Source organism: Mobula hypostoma, chromosome 6 (assembly GCF_963921235.1).
Source record: "Mobula hypostoma chromosome 6, sMobHyp1.1, whole genome shotgun sequence".
Classification (NCBI taxonomy): domain Eukaryota; kingdom Metazoa; phylum Chordata; class Chondrichthyes; order Myliobatiformes; family Myliobatidae; genus Mobula; species Mobula hypostoma.
Genome location: NC_086102.1, coordinates 143,784,277 through 143,800,658, shown reverse-complemented (window position 1 = coordinate 143,800,658; position 16,382 = coordinate 143,784,277). Strand labels below are relative to the sequence as shown.

At 39.1% G+C, this 16,382-nt stretch overlaps 1 protein-coding gene across 3 annotated transcripts in view; it reads right to left on the bottom strand.

Moving 5' to 3' along the window:
• Nucleotides 1–2,645: 2,645 nt before the first annotated feature.
• The window catches only part of rab5b (RAB5B, member RAS oncogene family), a 60,583-nt gene continuing 46,846 nt past the window's right edge, over nt 2,646–16,382 (bottom strand). For all 3 annotated transcript variants that reach the window (XM_063051896.1, XM_063051897.1, XM_063051895.1), the window contains exons 4-6: nt 13,469–13,591; nt 11,166–11,259; nt 2,646–7,951 (exon numbers count right to left, since the gene is read on the bottom strand). In XM_063051896.1, coding sequence (XP_062907966.1) covers nt 7,839–7,951; nt 11,166–11,259; nt 13,469–13,591 — 330 coding nt within the window. In that variant the 3' untranslated portion in view covers nt 2,646–7,838. The remainder of the gene's footprint in view (nt 7,952–11,165; nt 11,260–13,468; nt 13,592–16,382) is intronic.

Below are 16,382 nucleotides of genomic sequence, written 5' to 3'. Positions count from 1 at the left end.
AAAGTCAAAACAAACTTATATCAAAAATCACTGCTTTTTGAATCGGCGTCCATCAGCTCAAATTGATAACTTAACACGTTATCCCAAATAAACAAAGAGAATCCCAGCTATTTTTCGATTTGTTGTTGCTCTTTAATAGTTGTCCTAAAAAGCGGCTGTCCTGATTAACTGATGGCCCAACTAACTGGAACACAAACACCTTGTGATTCTGAAAGAGGTAGCTGAAGAGATCGTGGAGGCACTAAATTCTGGAATGGTTCTGGAGAACCGGAAAAATCACAAATGTCATTCCACTCTTTAAGAAGGGAGGGAGGCAGAAGAAAGGAAATTAGAGACCAGTTTACCTGACTTCAGTGTCTGGGAAGAAATTTGGGCAGAAAAGACAAAGGAGAGTCAGTGAAAGTTGTTTGAGTTTTCAGAAGACCTTTGTCGAGGTGCCGCAAGTTAGGCTGCTTAACAAAATAAGAGCCCAAGGTATTACCTGTAAGATACTAGCATGGATAGAAGATTGGCTGACTGGCAGGAAGCAATGAGGAGGAATAAAGATGGCCAATTCTAGTTGACTGTCCGTGACGAGTGGTGATCCATAGGGATGGATATTTGGACTGCTTCATTTCACATTATATGGAAATGATTTGGATGATGGAACTTATGGCTTTGTGGCCAAGTTTGCAGATGATATGAAGATAGGTGGAAGGGCAGGTAGTGTTGAGAAGGCAGAGAATCTGCAGAAAGACTTAGAAGATTGGGAGAATGAGTAAGGTAGTAGCCGATGGAATATAGTGCAGGGAAGTGCATAGTCATGCATTTTGGTAGAAGGTATAAAGGCGAGTGTATTTTCTATTCAGGGCAAAAATTCAATAATCAGAGGTGCAAAAGAATTCTTGTGCAGGGTTCCCTAAAGGTTAACTTGCAGGTTGAGAAGGCGCTAAGGATGGCAAATGCAATGCTGGCATTCATTTCAAGACGGCTAGAATAGAAGAACAAGGATGTAATGTTGAGGCTTTAAAAGGCATTGGTCAGATCACACTTGGAAGATTGAGAGCAGTTTTGGACCCTGTATCTCAGGGCATGTGTTGGCATTGGAGAGGGTCCAGAGGACATTCACAAGAATTATTTCAGGAATGAAAGGGTTAATATATGAGGAGTGTTTGATAGCTCTAAGCCTTTATTTGCTGGAGTTTAGAATGGGTGGCGGGGGGGGGGGAATCTTATTGTAACCACTTGTATATTGAAAGGCCTAGATAGAGTGAATGCCGAGATGATGTTTTCTATAGTGGGTGGGTCTAGGACCTGAGAGCACAGCCTCAGAATAGAAACATCCACTTAGAACAGAGATAAGGAGGAATTTCTTTAGCCACATCATGGTGAATCTGGAATTCATTGGCACAGACTGCTGTGGAGGCCAAGTCACTAAGTACATTTAAAGTGGAGGTTGATAGGTTTTTGATAACTCAGGGCATCAAAGGTTACAGGGAGAAGCCAGGAGAATGGGTTTGAGAGGAATAATAAATCAGCCATGAAGGAATGACAGAGAAGGCTCAATGGGCAGAGTGACCTAATGTCCTACGTCTTATGGTCTAACTGAGGCCCGGAAGCTCAATCGTGATTTTGAGCCTGCCTATAATGGTTGGATATTGAATGAAATAAAAAGAAATTACATTATTAGAAACTGGCCTTTGTGATGAATTACGTCGACTGCGCCTCTTCCTATAGATGCTGCTTGGCCTGCTGCGTTCACCAGCAACTTTGATGTATGTTGCTTGAATTTCCAGCATCTGCAGAATTCCTGTTGTTTGCATACAATTTATGAGTTACTTTCCAAATAATTGCACTCAAAATCTTCTGTTAAAAACCAGAAGTTTTACCAATCTTCTGAGTACAATTCACTCCCAGATTGCCAAAATTTGCTGCCTTTACTTTTGAATGACCAATTTACTTTGAAGATGTGGGCAAGCCCACAATCCCAAATAGCTACCAGAACTCAAGGTCTTGAGTTATGTAGAATTGCAATGTTCAAAAGACATTTCTACTGGTACATGAATAAGAAAGGTTTGGGGAGATATGGAACAAGAGCAGACAGATGGGACTAACTCAGATAGTCAACTCAATCAATGTGAACAAGTTGGTCTGAAGAGCTTGTTTGTGTGTTGTAGAACTCCACAATCAATACAAAATATTAGATAATTCATTTCATTTTGCTAATCCTGATAGTGGCTTTTCTTGCCCCCCAAAGTATGGCTTCTACCCAAACGCAACTAATTTTACACCAGATGTTCTGAGATGTCCCATGGTCATGAAATAGTATCTTGCAAATGTAAGATCTCCAACAAGTAGCAAGCTGCATGGACATAATAATGCGCAGAAACTTGTTAGAAAATAGAAACCACTTATACTAGTAGGGCTTCAAGTCAATTTGAACAAATTTCTGATTTTTTCCAATCAAAATTAATTTATCTGAAGTGTTATCAAACAGAAGTGCAGAAGAACAACCTGATATTAATACAATGATCATTACATTTGAGTAGAAGAGACCCGTCTAAAATTAACGGTGCATTCAGCTTCTCATTTTCATCTGATACTTCAACTAGGAAATAGTTTTGCTCTAAGCTTCTATCAGTAATAATTAACAATGTTTAAGAAGGCAGAGTTAATTTCAAGTTTATTTTTCTTTAAACATAACCTTAATATAATCAGCAGTTAGCTTAATCCACAGTTCTTCTTATGCATTATTTATTGCAATAAAAATGACAACCCAAAACATCTTTACAAAATCAGTTCCACATTAAGTGAACTCAAGACAGTATTAGTGTGTTAGTGTATATAGTGTTTATTTTCAAACTGTCCTCAAATTACAGCACTTATTTCCATTAGGGCAAAGGACAACGAGTCTAACACACATATCCTTCATTTGTGCAAGAATAAACTGAAGACACAGTTTTGAAAATTATTTTTTCCATCTTTTGAAAATAGTGGAAAAATATTGGCTCTCCCACCACTGCCACCAGCTTTCAGCCTTGCTTTTTGATGCTGGGCTACAGCTTTATAAATTGGACAATCCTCCAGCATTTTTGTTTTGTTTGTGCATAAGCTTAGTCAAGGAGTAGCTATGAACTACTTGATCACATGGTGTACCACAACAAGCCCAATCTAGCCCAAGGGTTCACAAGGGTACTGAGGAATCAAAAGCCTCCCAAAGTGTACCAAGACCTCCTGGAGCACCCAGTCATAGGTTATGTTAAAATCTAGCACAGTGCAGATCAAAGAAGGGATTTCAATGCAGCTGGATTATTTTTATACATAAAGTTCTGCTGAAGTGGACAATTTCCTGATGCATCATCTGTGTAATGCTAACTTTAACTAAAACAAAACAAACATGTGGACTAAAGCAAGTCAACACTGCCCTACAAGATCTAACAAATACAGCTGTTTGGGTTTCTTTCAAGAATAATATCTAGCTTGAAAATAATCTGACGTAGATAGTAATCTTTTTGCTTCACAATTCTGGGAAAATTTTAAACTATATACTGTTCTCAAATATTTTGTAATGTATCCACTGCAGCATATATGCCTTCGAATGTAAATAAAGCTCTTTAAACTAACTATATGCACTCAATATGGGGAATAAGCTATAAACAATTAGATGAACATTTATTATTTAGCATTTTTCCTCCATTAAATTTTCACTATGCTATATCCCTGATTATGAATATTCATTAAGATCACCACCTCTACTCCATAGGCAGTGATTTGTGCCAGGAAACAAATCCTCAAACAGGATTGGAAGCACATATCAAACTAATTGGCACTCGCTGTACAACTTTGAAAGTTAGGTTAGTGAGCTACTTAACCATGCGGCATCATAGTTGATCCAAATCCTGCCATAACAGCTGTTTCTACTCACTGGTGATGCCATAGGGTTCGCAAACAATGTTCCCTATCCTATCCTGGGGCATCATCTCCACCACAACCAATTCAATACAAACCAGAAACTGAAAGCTCACTATTTATGACTCAGAAATTCCACTTGTAATATATTTACAAACCAATACAAGAACTTATCCTAATTTTTCTACATTAGAATCATTATAATTGCTCTTCAGTATAATCAATTCATTACTGAATTTATAATGTTTAAAATGAAAAATGTTTCTGTTATTAGTGGAATTCAGAAAGAGGAACCATAACCATAAAATCATATCAAACATTTCAGGTGAAGAATCAATTAGCACATTTTCTACATAAAGAACAGTAAGTAGAGCTTTGGAATTCCCTTTCCAGATTCACGGGCAATTAAAGTTTGGTGGTATTAAAGGATTTATACCAGAGACAGATGGAGTTCAAGCATAGATCAGTAACTATCAAATTGGTGAACAGCCTTGATGGTTTGAATGGCCTTCTTCTGATGTCCTCAAGAGACACCGGGCAATTGCAATGAAATTAAATATTAATGCAGTGCTGTTCAATGCAGAAGGCAAGCACTGAGCTTCATACCAAGGGTTATTTAACGCAACCATGCCATCTCTTTTCAAATCCACAATGACCAACATGGGATCTTATATAACTTGTAATGAAACTTCATTAATAGCTGAAGTGCTCTAAATTGCTGTGAACTAATCATCCCTGCCTCAAAATGGGTTTTAAGATCTGTACAAAAAGTAGGATAATTGTCGATGAGGCAGAGTAACCTTATTAATTAAGAATGAAATTACTTCAGTGATGAAAAAAGATAAAAGATATAGCAGGCATTAATGGCTTTACAGATAGAATTAAGCTCCAACTGGAATGGTACATCAGCCTTCCTCCCTCCCTCCCATTCCTGTGATAACAACCATGAAGTAGTAAAATGCAGAAATTAAAAGAGTTTAAAAAACTGATTTGTAACAGGTAATTTGAATTTCACATAAGTAAGCAAACTAACTCCAGTATAAAAAGGTACTGAATTTCTTAAGTGACACATTTTATTACCTACAGGGGAGTAAGCCACTGTTAGATTTAGTCATATGGGTCTCATTAGTTAACAATCTAACCGGCTGCAAATGTTTGTTTAATGGCAATCATAGTGCAATCAAGCTCAATTTAGTGTCCAATAGAGATATGCAATAGATACAAAGATTCAAAGTGTAGGTAATGTAACTAAAATGCAATGATAAACTGCGACAATTTGCAAATAAATAACAATGTAAATTCAAAAAGAAATGTTCAGAGGTTAAAGCAATGTTTGAAAAAATCTTTCAACAATACAGGAATTACACAAAATAAAACTAAAAAATATATGTTCATAAAGAGGAAAAAATACTGGTGTTTGGGAGAGGTTCAAAAAAAAAGGTAGCAAAACAGATAGAGCTCCAAAATGGAAGGGTAAGAAGAAACTTGCAACAGCTATCAAAGAATCAACATTTTACTCCATGAGGGAAAAGGGCATTGATGAACATAGAGGACATTTCCCAAATAATTATGATACAATTGAATATAAGAAAATGATAGTCATGTTGAATATTATTGTACATTTTTATGGAAGAGGACAGCTAAATGAAAGACCAAGTCAAAAATAGGGAAGTCACACAAATAAACAAAATAATATTAGGAAGATTAAAAAAGACACCAAAGATTCTCAGATCTCCAGGACAACATAGTTTTTACCCAGAACTGAGAATGATCTGGCAATTTTCTAAAATGTTCCTGATTCAGAAACTGATATTTTTGACTGGAAAATAGCACAATACTTAGATATTTAGTAAGGATACAATAAGGAATAACTTACTAACATGCTTTGTAGTAAACTCATTAAAAATAACTGAACATCTTCAAAACATTCAGATCTTCAGTAATCTAGCTTTGATTTAAAGTTGGTCAAACCAGACAAAATAGGCTAAATTTCTAGGAAAAGGTGAAAAGTATCCACAGGACACATCTACAGACATTATTAAGGACTTCAAACAAATGTTTTCTAACCAAATGATCCCTAACTCCATGAGTCAAATTATGAGATTACTGATACTAGGGTTATAATTTCTTGGATTTTTAAAATGTTTTCAGTAGTTCAATTATATATATATAGTTTTTTCAGACTTTTCAGTTGTCAAATTAAGAAACTATATGCATAGCTGATAGAAGTTTGGAGCTCCTCTGCAGAATTACTATTTTTTTAAAATCAGAGAGCAATAAATTTTTAACTAAATGTATCAAGAAATTTGGGACAGGGTATAATGAACAGACTTGAACAGCTAAACAAGCCTACTCCTGTTCCTTTGTAGGTATTGAAGTCATACACTAATTTCAACAACTCAAGGCACTGAAGCACAGAAATGAAAGTGGCAACCTTCACTGTTTTAGTGGTAACGTTTCAAAGTTCTACGAGTCACCAAGGATTTTTCATTGATTTTGCTTTATTCCAGTTATATGACTTGAAGTGCATGGTTTTAAATGGTCTATCTCATTGCAGCACTTCTAGATCCATTAATGGATTTTTTTCCCTATTGCAATTTAAGCAGAAAAGAGTGCTTCGTTACAAATCCCTTTAAGTTGGTTCCTGCTTTCTCTGCCAATCTAATTGATCAATAAAAGAGCATCAGTATTGCTACCTTTCTGGATTTTTGTACTTCTGAAATCACACGCCTGATGCACCTTCCTGTGCTGAGAAAGAAAGAGGCAGATTTATATGTCTAAGAATCAAAGAGGCTTTGGTCTTAAGACAACTTACAGGAAATACACAGGACAGTTTTGTGTTTATACATATGACAGTCTAAAGGGTTTACAAAGGAAAGGACTCATCATTTTAACTGATCAATTTTAACGGTGTTGCAAATCACTAATAATCTACCACAACACTATCCTAAATGCAAGGATGTCCTGCAATTAATACACATTTGGAAATTTGGATTTAAGCAATATTTTCAATTCAACCAAATGGATGAATACATTTCACAAATAAAATCTACTCAAAATATATTGTGTTGTAAACAGACCATACAAAGCAGAAAATCCCACTCCTTGCAGTTACAGGGAGAGGAATATTCATAGCTTCAGAATACATAATATGTGCAAAGCAAAAAGATTACTCTAAGCAGCACAAAAATATTTAACATATCTGTAACAATTAGCCCAATAGCTTCCTTAGACTAGTTCATGATATCAATAATCCTGATCTAAACAATATTTTTGTTCACTATATTAACAATTTCTCCTGTACATTAGAATAGATTAACCATTGCCAAGTTTTCAAACCAAAAAAAAAGCAAAAAAATAAAATTGTCAAACTTCTATAATACTGAGCCCAGGTAATCAGGATTAGCACAACCTTCAAAGATTCCCCTAACTAACTTGTACAAGATTATTTAATCCCAAACTGCAACACCTGCACCATTGCCCTTCCCCCACAAGCTAAAATTATATGTGAAAGTATGCAGCTAAATAAGCAGATTTTATGCAGAATATTACAGAAAACTTTAGGAATCTGTATTCTTATTGTACATAAACTGTATTAAAATTAGTTGACAAGGAAGACTTTGGGACTGGGGAGATCAGGAAACACAAAGGGAATACTCTCCCTCCGCAATATTAAATTTACAAAGGAAACCTTCATTGAAACTAGTGGCAAAAAAGGTGAGTAACTAACCTTTACATAATGATTTCTCATACTATTTACATCATTTACTTTCTACAGGATAGAGAAGAGACCTGTAGTCAGCTGTGAGAAAAATGACTCATGCAGATGTCCAAGGTGGAGAATAAAAGGAATTAGCACAGCAATGTGTGCCAATAATATAAAAACGAAGCCAAATCTCCAATATCCATAGTTTGAATTGTTCATGTTGTTTGAGGCCCAAATACTATTGCTAATTGCCACAGCAAGCCCGTTGGCTCTGCTGATTTGTTTCTTGAAGATTTACCCCTCGATTTCTTGCAGCAGTTGCTGGATTTTGTGGATCATTTTTTGGCATTTTCTTAGCTGTGGGGAAAAGAATAGAATATATCAGTAACTTCCCTAAATAGCCAATCTTGGCTTAGAGGAACAGCTCCACATGAATTGTAACCTGCTCTGTATTAGAGTGGCATACAGAATCAAATCCAGTATTTTGATGTTCATATTGTTCACCTTTCTGTTCATAGTATGACCACTTATTAGAGATTAGGAACCTGATTTGATCTTTGGATATACAGTATATTTTACAATTATATGCTGCTATTCACTCAAGCATGGTAATATTTTGGTCAAAATTATAGAAGTAATTTAAATGTTTAAATATAAAATGTATTCACATACTTAATATATTATCTCTTGACAACCAAAACAAATCTACATTGGTTAAAATATGTAGAGCCAAATTCTTTCAAATCCATGTAGCATCTGAAATGATGCTGCAAGCAGTCTTAATACTAACTAATAAGACTGGTAACACAGAGATGCAGCTGGTAGCACTGCAGGCTCACAGCTCCAGCTATGTCCAGTGCTGTGTGAAGATTGTCCATTTTCCACCAGATCTTGCATGCTCAAGTTCCTTGCACAGACTCACCAGATCTGGAACATCTAGCAGTAAAGTGCCATCCTTTTTACCCATCACGGGAGTTCTCTGGGTCATTTTGGTAGCAGTTTACATTCCACCTCAGGCCAATATCAAGCAGGCTTTAGATGATCTAAGCAATGGGATCAACATGCACAAAACAGCGCACCCCAACGCCTTCACCATTGTTTTGGGAGATTTTAACCAGGCCAGTCTGAAAAACACCACTAAGCAACTACCATCAACAGATCACTTGCAATACCAAAGGAAATAACACACTGGACCATTGCCACACCACCATCAAGAAAGCCTACTGTGCTATTCCACGTCCTCACTTCTAGAAATCCAATCTCCTAGCTGTACCTCTAGTCCCTGAGTATGGGCAGAGACTGAAGACTGCAGCACCAGCAGTGAGGACCAAAAAGGTATGGATAAAGGAAGCACAGGAGCGCCTACAGGACTACTTTGAATTGATGAACTGGTCTGTATTCAGGGATTCATCTTCAAACCTGGATGAGTATGCTGCAGTTGTTACTGACTTCATTAAAACCATCCTGGATGAGTGTGTGCCCACAAAGACTTACTGTACATTCCCAAACCAAAAGTCGTGGATGAACCAGGAGGTACGTCGCCTGCTGAAGGCTAGATCTGTGGCATTCAAGTTTGGCAACCCAGGCCTGTACCAGAAAACCAGGTATGATTTGCAGAGTGCTATTTCAAGGGCGAAGAGACAACTTTGAACAAGGTTAGAGATGACATCGGATGCATGGCAACTCTGGCAGGGTCTGCAAGACAATACTTCCTACAAAGCAAAACCCAATAGCATGAATGGCAGCGATGCTTCACTACCAGATGAACTCAACGCCTCCTATGCACGCTTTGAAAGGGAGAACACAACTACAGCTGTGAAGATTCCTGCTGCACCTGATGACCCTGTGATCTCCAACTCAAAGCCTGATGTTAGGCTGTCTTTAAAGAGAGTGAACCCTTGCAAAGCGGAAGGTCCCGATGGAGTACTTGGTAAGGCTCTGAAAACCTGTGCTAACCAAATAGCGGAATTATCCAAGGACATTTTCAACCTCTCACTGCTACGGGCAGAAGTTCCCACTTGCTTCAAAAAGGCAAATATTATACCAGTGCCTAAAAGAATAATGTGGGCTGCTTTAATGAATATCGCCCGGTAGCACTCACCTCGACAGTGATGAAATGCTTTGAGAGGTTGGTTATGACTAGACTGAACTCCTGCCTCAGCAAGGACCTGAACCCATTGCAATTTGCCTATTGCCACAATAGGTCAACGGCAGATGGAATCTCAATGGCTCTCCACATTTCTTTAGACCACCTGGACAACACAAATACCTATGCCAGGATGCTGTTCATCAACTATAGCTCAGCATTTAATACTATCATTCTCACAATCCTGACTGAGAAGTTGCAGAACCTGGGCCTCTGTACCTCACTCTGCAATGGGATCCTTGACTTCCTAACTGGAAGACCACAATCTGTGCGGATTGGTGATAACATATCCTCCTCGCTGACAATCAACACTGCCACACCTCAGGGATGTGTGCTTAGCCCACTGCTCTACTCTCTATATACACGTGACTGTGTGGCTAGGCATAGCTCAAATGCCATCTATAAATTTGCTGACAATACAACCATTGTTGGTAGAATCTCAGGTGGTGACCAGAGGGCGTACAGGAGCGAGATATGCCAACTTGTGGAGTGGTTCCACAGCAACAACCTGGCACTCACTGTCATTAAGACAAAGAGTTGATTGTGGACTTCAGGAAGGGTAAGAAGTGGAGAGAGTAAGCAGCTTCAAGTTCCTGGGTGTCAAGCTCTCTGAGGATCTAACCTGGTCCCAAACATATCGATGTAGTCATAAAGAAGGCAAGACAGCGGTTATACTTTATTAGGAAATTGAAGAGATTTGGCATGTCAACCAATACACTCAAAAATTTCTATAGATGTACTGTGGAGAGCATTCTGACGGGCTGCATCACTGTCTGGTATGGAGGGGCTACTGCACAGGACCGAAAGAAGCTACAGAAGGTTGTAAATCTAGTCAGCTCCATCTCGGGTACTAGCCTACAAAGTACCCAGAAGATCTTTAGGGAGCGGTGTCTCATAAAGGCAGCGTCCATTATTAAGGACCTCCAGCACCCAGGGCATGCCCTTTTCTCACTGTTACCATCAGGTAGGAGATACAGAAGCCTGAATGCACACACTCAGCGATTCAGGAACAGCTTCTTCCCCTCTGCCATCCGATTCCTAAATGGACATTGAAGCTTTGGACACTACTTCACTTTTTTTAAAATATACTGTATTTCTGCTTTTGCAAGTTTCTTTTAATCTATTCAATATACGTATACTGTAATTGATTTACTTGTTTATTATTATTATTTTCTCTGCTAGATTATGTATTGCATTGAACTGCTGCTGCTAAGTTAACAAAATACACGTCACATGCGGGTGATAGTAAACCTGATTCTGATTCTTATAAACCAAGTACATGTTAGATTACAGAGAAGATCTTTACTCTTGTATTTGAGCAGTTGCATCATTCTAACAAATTAAGGTCTATCCATATTTAAATTTCACATGTTCTTAATCCACATCTATTCACCAATTAAAACCAAATAATCGACAACATCTTACCTATTGCTAGAAATATATCGTTAACATTCATGGCCGTCTTTGCTGATGTCTCCATGAAGAGCAGACCACAGTCTTCTGCATATGTCTGTGCTTCCTGAGAGAAACAAAATTAAAGTTTACGTATATAGCCCACACCAAACATGTGTCCTTGACAAATCTATCCGACCAAGTCTTTTACATTTTGTACACATAGAAATCGGAGTTAGCAATCTAAGAGTCATTAACTTTCTTTCCTAGCTGGAGGATATACGCATCAGATTTCTATAGTTCAGGCCATATTTCTGTAACAACTGAGGCTCTATGCCATGATGATAGAAAGCATCAAAGATGCACAGCATCGACATTTACAGTTTGGTGCTATGAACAGCTCCCACTGAATCAGATTTGTTTTAAGAGAACTGTCAAAAATTTTTCATCAGCACAACGAAGAAAATTTAATTTATATCCTGCTGGATGATGTCCGAAGTAAAGCCCTAGAAGATACATTTCTGTCATCTGGAAAGCACAAGATAAAGAGTATTATTATTATATTCTACCTGTTAAATCAGGCTGAGATAAATGTACAAGAGACTGAGTGGAAAAAGATGAAAATGAAGTTCCAGTTTATTGCCATTCAATTGTACACACGTATACAGTTAAACAAAACAACGTTCCTCGGGGACGAAGGAGTAAAACACAGTACATATAACACATACAGCACATAAAGGAATATTAAGACGATAACGTTAACAGATAAGTAAATTATTCTGTAGATATACAAGGTGACATAAAGTGCACATACAGCATATAGTTAAATATACAACAGCATTACTGCTACTGGAGCTATCATAAATAATATGTACTGGTTGAAGCAGGGTATTTAGACCTGGAGAAGAAGCTGTTATGCAGCCTAACAATCTTCACATTGTGGTACCTTCTGCATGGTGATAGGTCAGAGATTGTGGGAGGGACGGGAAGGGTCCTTGATAATGCTGAGGGCTCTGTGAACGCAGTGCCTCTGGTGTATATCCTAGATGGGGGCGGGGTGGGAAGAGAGACACCAGTGATTCTTACAGCAGTCCTCACAACTTGTCACAGGGTCTTGCAGTCAGATGTCTTGCAACTCACATATGAAATAGTGGTACAGCTGGTCAGGACACTCTCGATGATGTTCTGATAGAATGTGGTTAGAATGGAAATGGGGAGCCTCATTGCCTCAATTTCCTCAGGAAGTGGAGACATTGCTGTGCTTTCTTGACTAAAGAGGTGGTGTTGAGGGATCAGGTGACATCATCTGTGAAATGCACTCCAAGAAGATTGGTGTTCCTGACTCTCTTCACAGAGGAGCTGTTGATTTGCAGTAAGGAGTGGTCAGCCTGCACCTTTTTGAAGTCCACAATCACCTCTTTAGCCTTGATCACGTTGAGACTCGTTGTGGTTACACCTATCCACAAGCTGTTGCTAATGAAGCCAACCACCATTGTGTTATCAGTAAACTTAATGATGTGGTTAGAGCTGGATCTAGCAGTACAGACATGCGTCAGCAGTGTGAACAGCAGTGGGCTCAGTTGAAACTAATTAATTAGTTAACTGACAGACTCAGCTCAAGGAAACATGTTACTACTCCTGTGTCTATTTTGTTTACTCCAGCCTATTCTTAAACATAGTTTGATGCAAGTGAACAATTATATCCTCGTAAAAGATGGAATGGCAATAAAGAAATACTAATACAGAAAACACCAGAGATCTGGATTGAACTGAGGTCACTGTAGCTATAAGGCAACAGTTGTGCTACCTTCACAAAACAATAGCTGTGGAACCAAAGGCATGCATACTTAAAGAAAACTACAACATGCAAAATCACCAACTTTAATTAAAACATGAAAATCATAATGATTACTAAAAGCACAGCTGATCTCTGATGCCTTCCATACCAGCAACATTCCACTGAAATCTGTGTAGCTCAAGTCGCCCACACAAAATACAAATCTATTGACTCCCAATGTACTGGATCTCAAAACTCTCATCTTCATATAATTTTAGAACTTGATGCACCTTAGTGACTTTTGCCAACAAACCCCATACCATATACTTTATTCCTCTAATTCTCAATTAATGTGCATCTTCCTACTTTACCAAATGCCATAACTTCCAGGCACTGCATTTCCATACTTCCAGATACTGCTTTTCTGCAGTTCATACTACTTAGTATTTTTTTAGCATTCTCTACTATTATAACATCTATCCACCCGCCCTTTAAAAAAAAAATCCACGATATTCTGTGCAAAGAGACTACACAAGAGCAAATTGCTATGGATCATTACCTCATACTCCACCATCCGTTTATCTGCCAGATCAGCTTTATTGCCAGCCAAGGCTATCACAATATTTGGGCTGGCTTGTCTCTGTAGCTCCTTTACCCATGCTTTTGCTCTATCAAATGTTTCCTAAATAAAACCAAAGAGAATTATTGTATGTATTTATTCATTATTCTTGTACAGAAACAGTTGCAGTGAATTTGCTTATGGAATTTAACTTATTTTGAAAGCAATATGGAAAATATAGAAAAAGGAGTTTGGTTCCTTACAAATCAATATGCACTCAACATATACAACTGAGCAATATATTAATAAGCACCTAAACACAGTCTCCTCTAAAGTTTGAATCCCCAGATTCATCGCAGAATTACTTCGATCCTAATCTTCTTATTCCTTCCTGAAGATACATGAAATTATGGGAGCACTAAAACCCCTCTGACAAGAAGTTATTGTTTGTCCCAGTGCATGAGCCATTCAGTACAAACAGCAGTCAGTCACAAGTAATTTTCATTCAAATTTCATGACTTTTAACTAAACACACCACCTAGTGGCTTGCCGTAAGATCTATGGCATTAGCCGGACTCTTACAACTGGCTTCCCAGAACTCATGAAAAAAAATAAAGCTTAAGTTTTCAATTCAAGAAAACTCAAAAATAAAGTTTTCCTTTGATCCATGAGTCACATTAGAAACTTCATACATATAATATTTGACAAGGGCAAAGTGCAGGCAAGTCTCTGCAGTTACTGGCACAATAATGATGCAGCAATCAAGTTACCAGACTAGAAATTGGCCTGGTCACTAATTCAGACACGAGATCAACAGCAACTTACATTTTATTAATTATTTGGTACTAAACTACAAGACTTAGTCATGATGACTTTAAAACTACTGAATTGTTGTAGACAACAGGAATTCTGCAGATGCTGGAAATTCAAGCAACACACATCAAAGTTGCTGGTGAACGCAGCAGGCCAGGCAGCATCTCTAGGAAGAGGTGCAGTCAACGTTTCAGGCCAAGACCCTTCGTCAGGACTAACTGAAGGAAGAGTGAGTAAGGGATTTGAAAGTTGGAGGGGGAGGGGGAGATCCAAAATGATAGGAGAAGACAGGAGGGGGAGGGATGGAGCCAAGAGCTGGACAGGTGATAGGCAAAAGGGATATGAGAGGATCATGGGACAGGAGGTCCGGGAAGAAAGACGGGGGGGGGGGACCCAGAGGATGGGCAAGGGGTATATTCAGAGGGACAGAGGGAGAAAAAGGAGAGTGAGAGAAAGAAAGTGTGTATAAAAATAAGTAACAGATGAGGTACGAGGGGGAGGTGGGGCATTAGCGGAAGTTAGAGAAGTCGATATTCATGCCATCAGGTTGGAGGCTACCCAGACGGAATATAAGGTGTTGTTCCTCCAACCTGAGTGTGGCTTCATCTTTACAGTAGAGGAGGCCGTGGATAGACATGTCAGAATGGGAATGGGATGTGGAATTAAAATGTGTGGCCACTGGGAGATCCTGCTTTCTCTGGCGGACAGAGCGTAGATGTTCAGCAAAGCGGTCTCCCAGTCTGCGTCGGGTCTCGCCAATATATAAAAGGCCACATCGGGAGCACCGGACACAGTATATCACCCCAGCCGACTCACAGGTGAAGTGTTGCCTCACCTGGAAGGACTGTTTGGGGCCCTGAATGGTGGTAAGGGAGGAAGTGAAAGGGCAGGTGTAGCACTTGTTCCGCTTACACGGATAAGTGCCAGGAGGGAGATCAGTGGGGAGGGATGGGGGGGACAAATGGACAAGGGAGTTGCGTAGGGAGCAATCCCTGCGGAATGCGGGGGGGGGGAGGGAACACTTTCTTTCTCTCACTCTCCTTTTTCTCCCTCTGTCCCTCTGAATATACCCCTTGCCCATCCTCTGGGTCCCCCCCCCCCTTGTCTTTCTTCCCGGACCTCCTATACCATGATCCTCTCGTATCCCTTTTGCCAATCACCTGTCCAGCTCTTGAATCCATCCCTCCCCCTCCTGTCTTCTCCTATCATTTTGGATCTCCCCCTCCCCCTCCCCCTCCAACTTTCAAATCCCTTACTCACTCTTCCTTCAGTTAGTCCTGACGAAGGGTCTCGGCCTGAAACGTCAACTGCACCTCTTCCTAGAGATGCTGCCTGGCCTGCTGCGTTCACCAGCAACTTTTATGAATTGTTGTAGAAATTGATTTGGTTCACTAGTGCTGAGTATATTGACTGATTGCATCACAGCCTGGTATGGAAACACCAATGCCCTTGAACGGAAAATCCTACAAAAAGTAGTGGATACAGCCCATTCCGTCACAGGTAAAGCCCTCCCCACCATTGAACACACCTACATGAAACGCTATTGCAGGAAAGCACCATCCATCATCAAGGACTACCCCACCCCCCACCCAGGTCATGCTCTCTTCTCTTTGCTGCCATCAGGAAGAAAGCAGAGGAGCCTCAGGACTCACACCACCAGGTTCAGGAACAATTACTAACCCTCAACCAAAGGGGATAACTTTACTCAACGTCACTTGGCCCATCATTAAAACGTTCCCACAACCAATGGACTCATTTTCAAGGACTCTTCATCTCATGCTCTCGATATTTATTGTCTTATCTATTTATATTTATGTACTTTATTTATTTTTGTATTTGCACAGTTTGTTGTCTTCTGCACTTCGTTTGAATGCCCAAGTTGGGTAGTCTTTTACTGGTTCTGTTACAGTCATTATTCTATAGATTTATTGAGTATGCCCATGAAAAAATGAATCTCAGGGTTGTTTGAGGTGACATACATGTACATCGATAATAAATTTACTTTGAACTTTAATATTCTCTGGGAAGATCACCCAACATTTGTTGTTTTGACCGAAATGCTAGCCCAAGCCCACAGCAATCTGGTTAACTCTCAATTGTG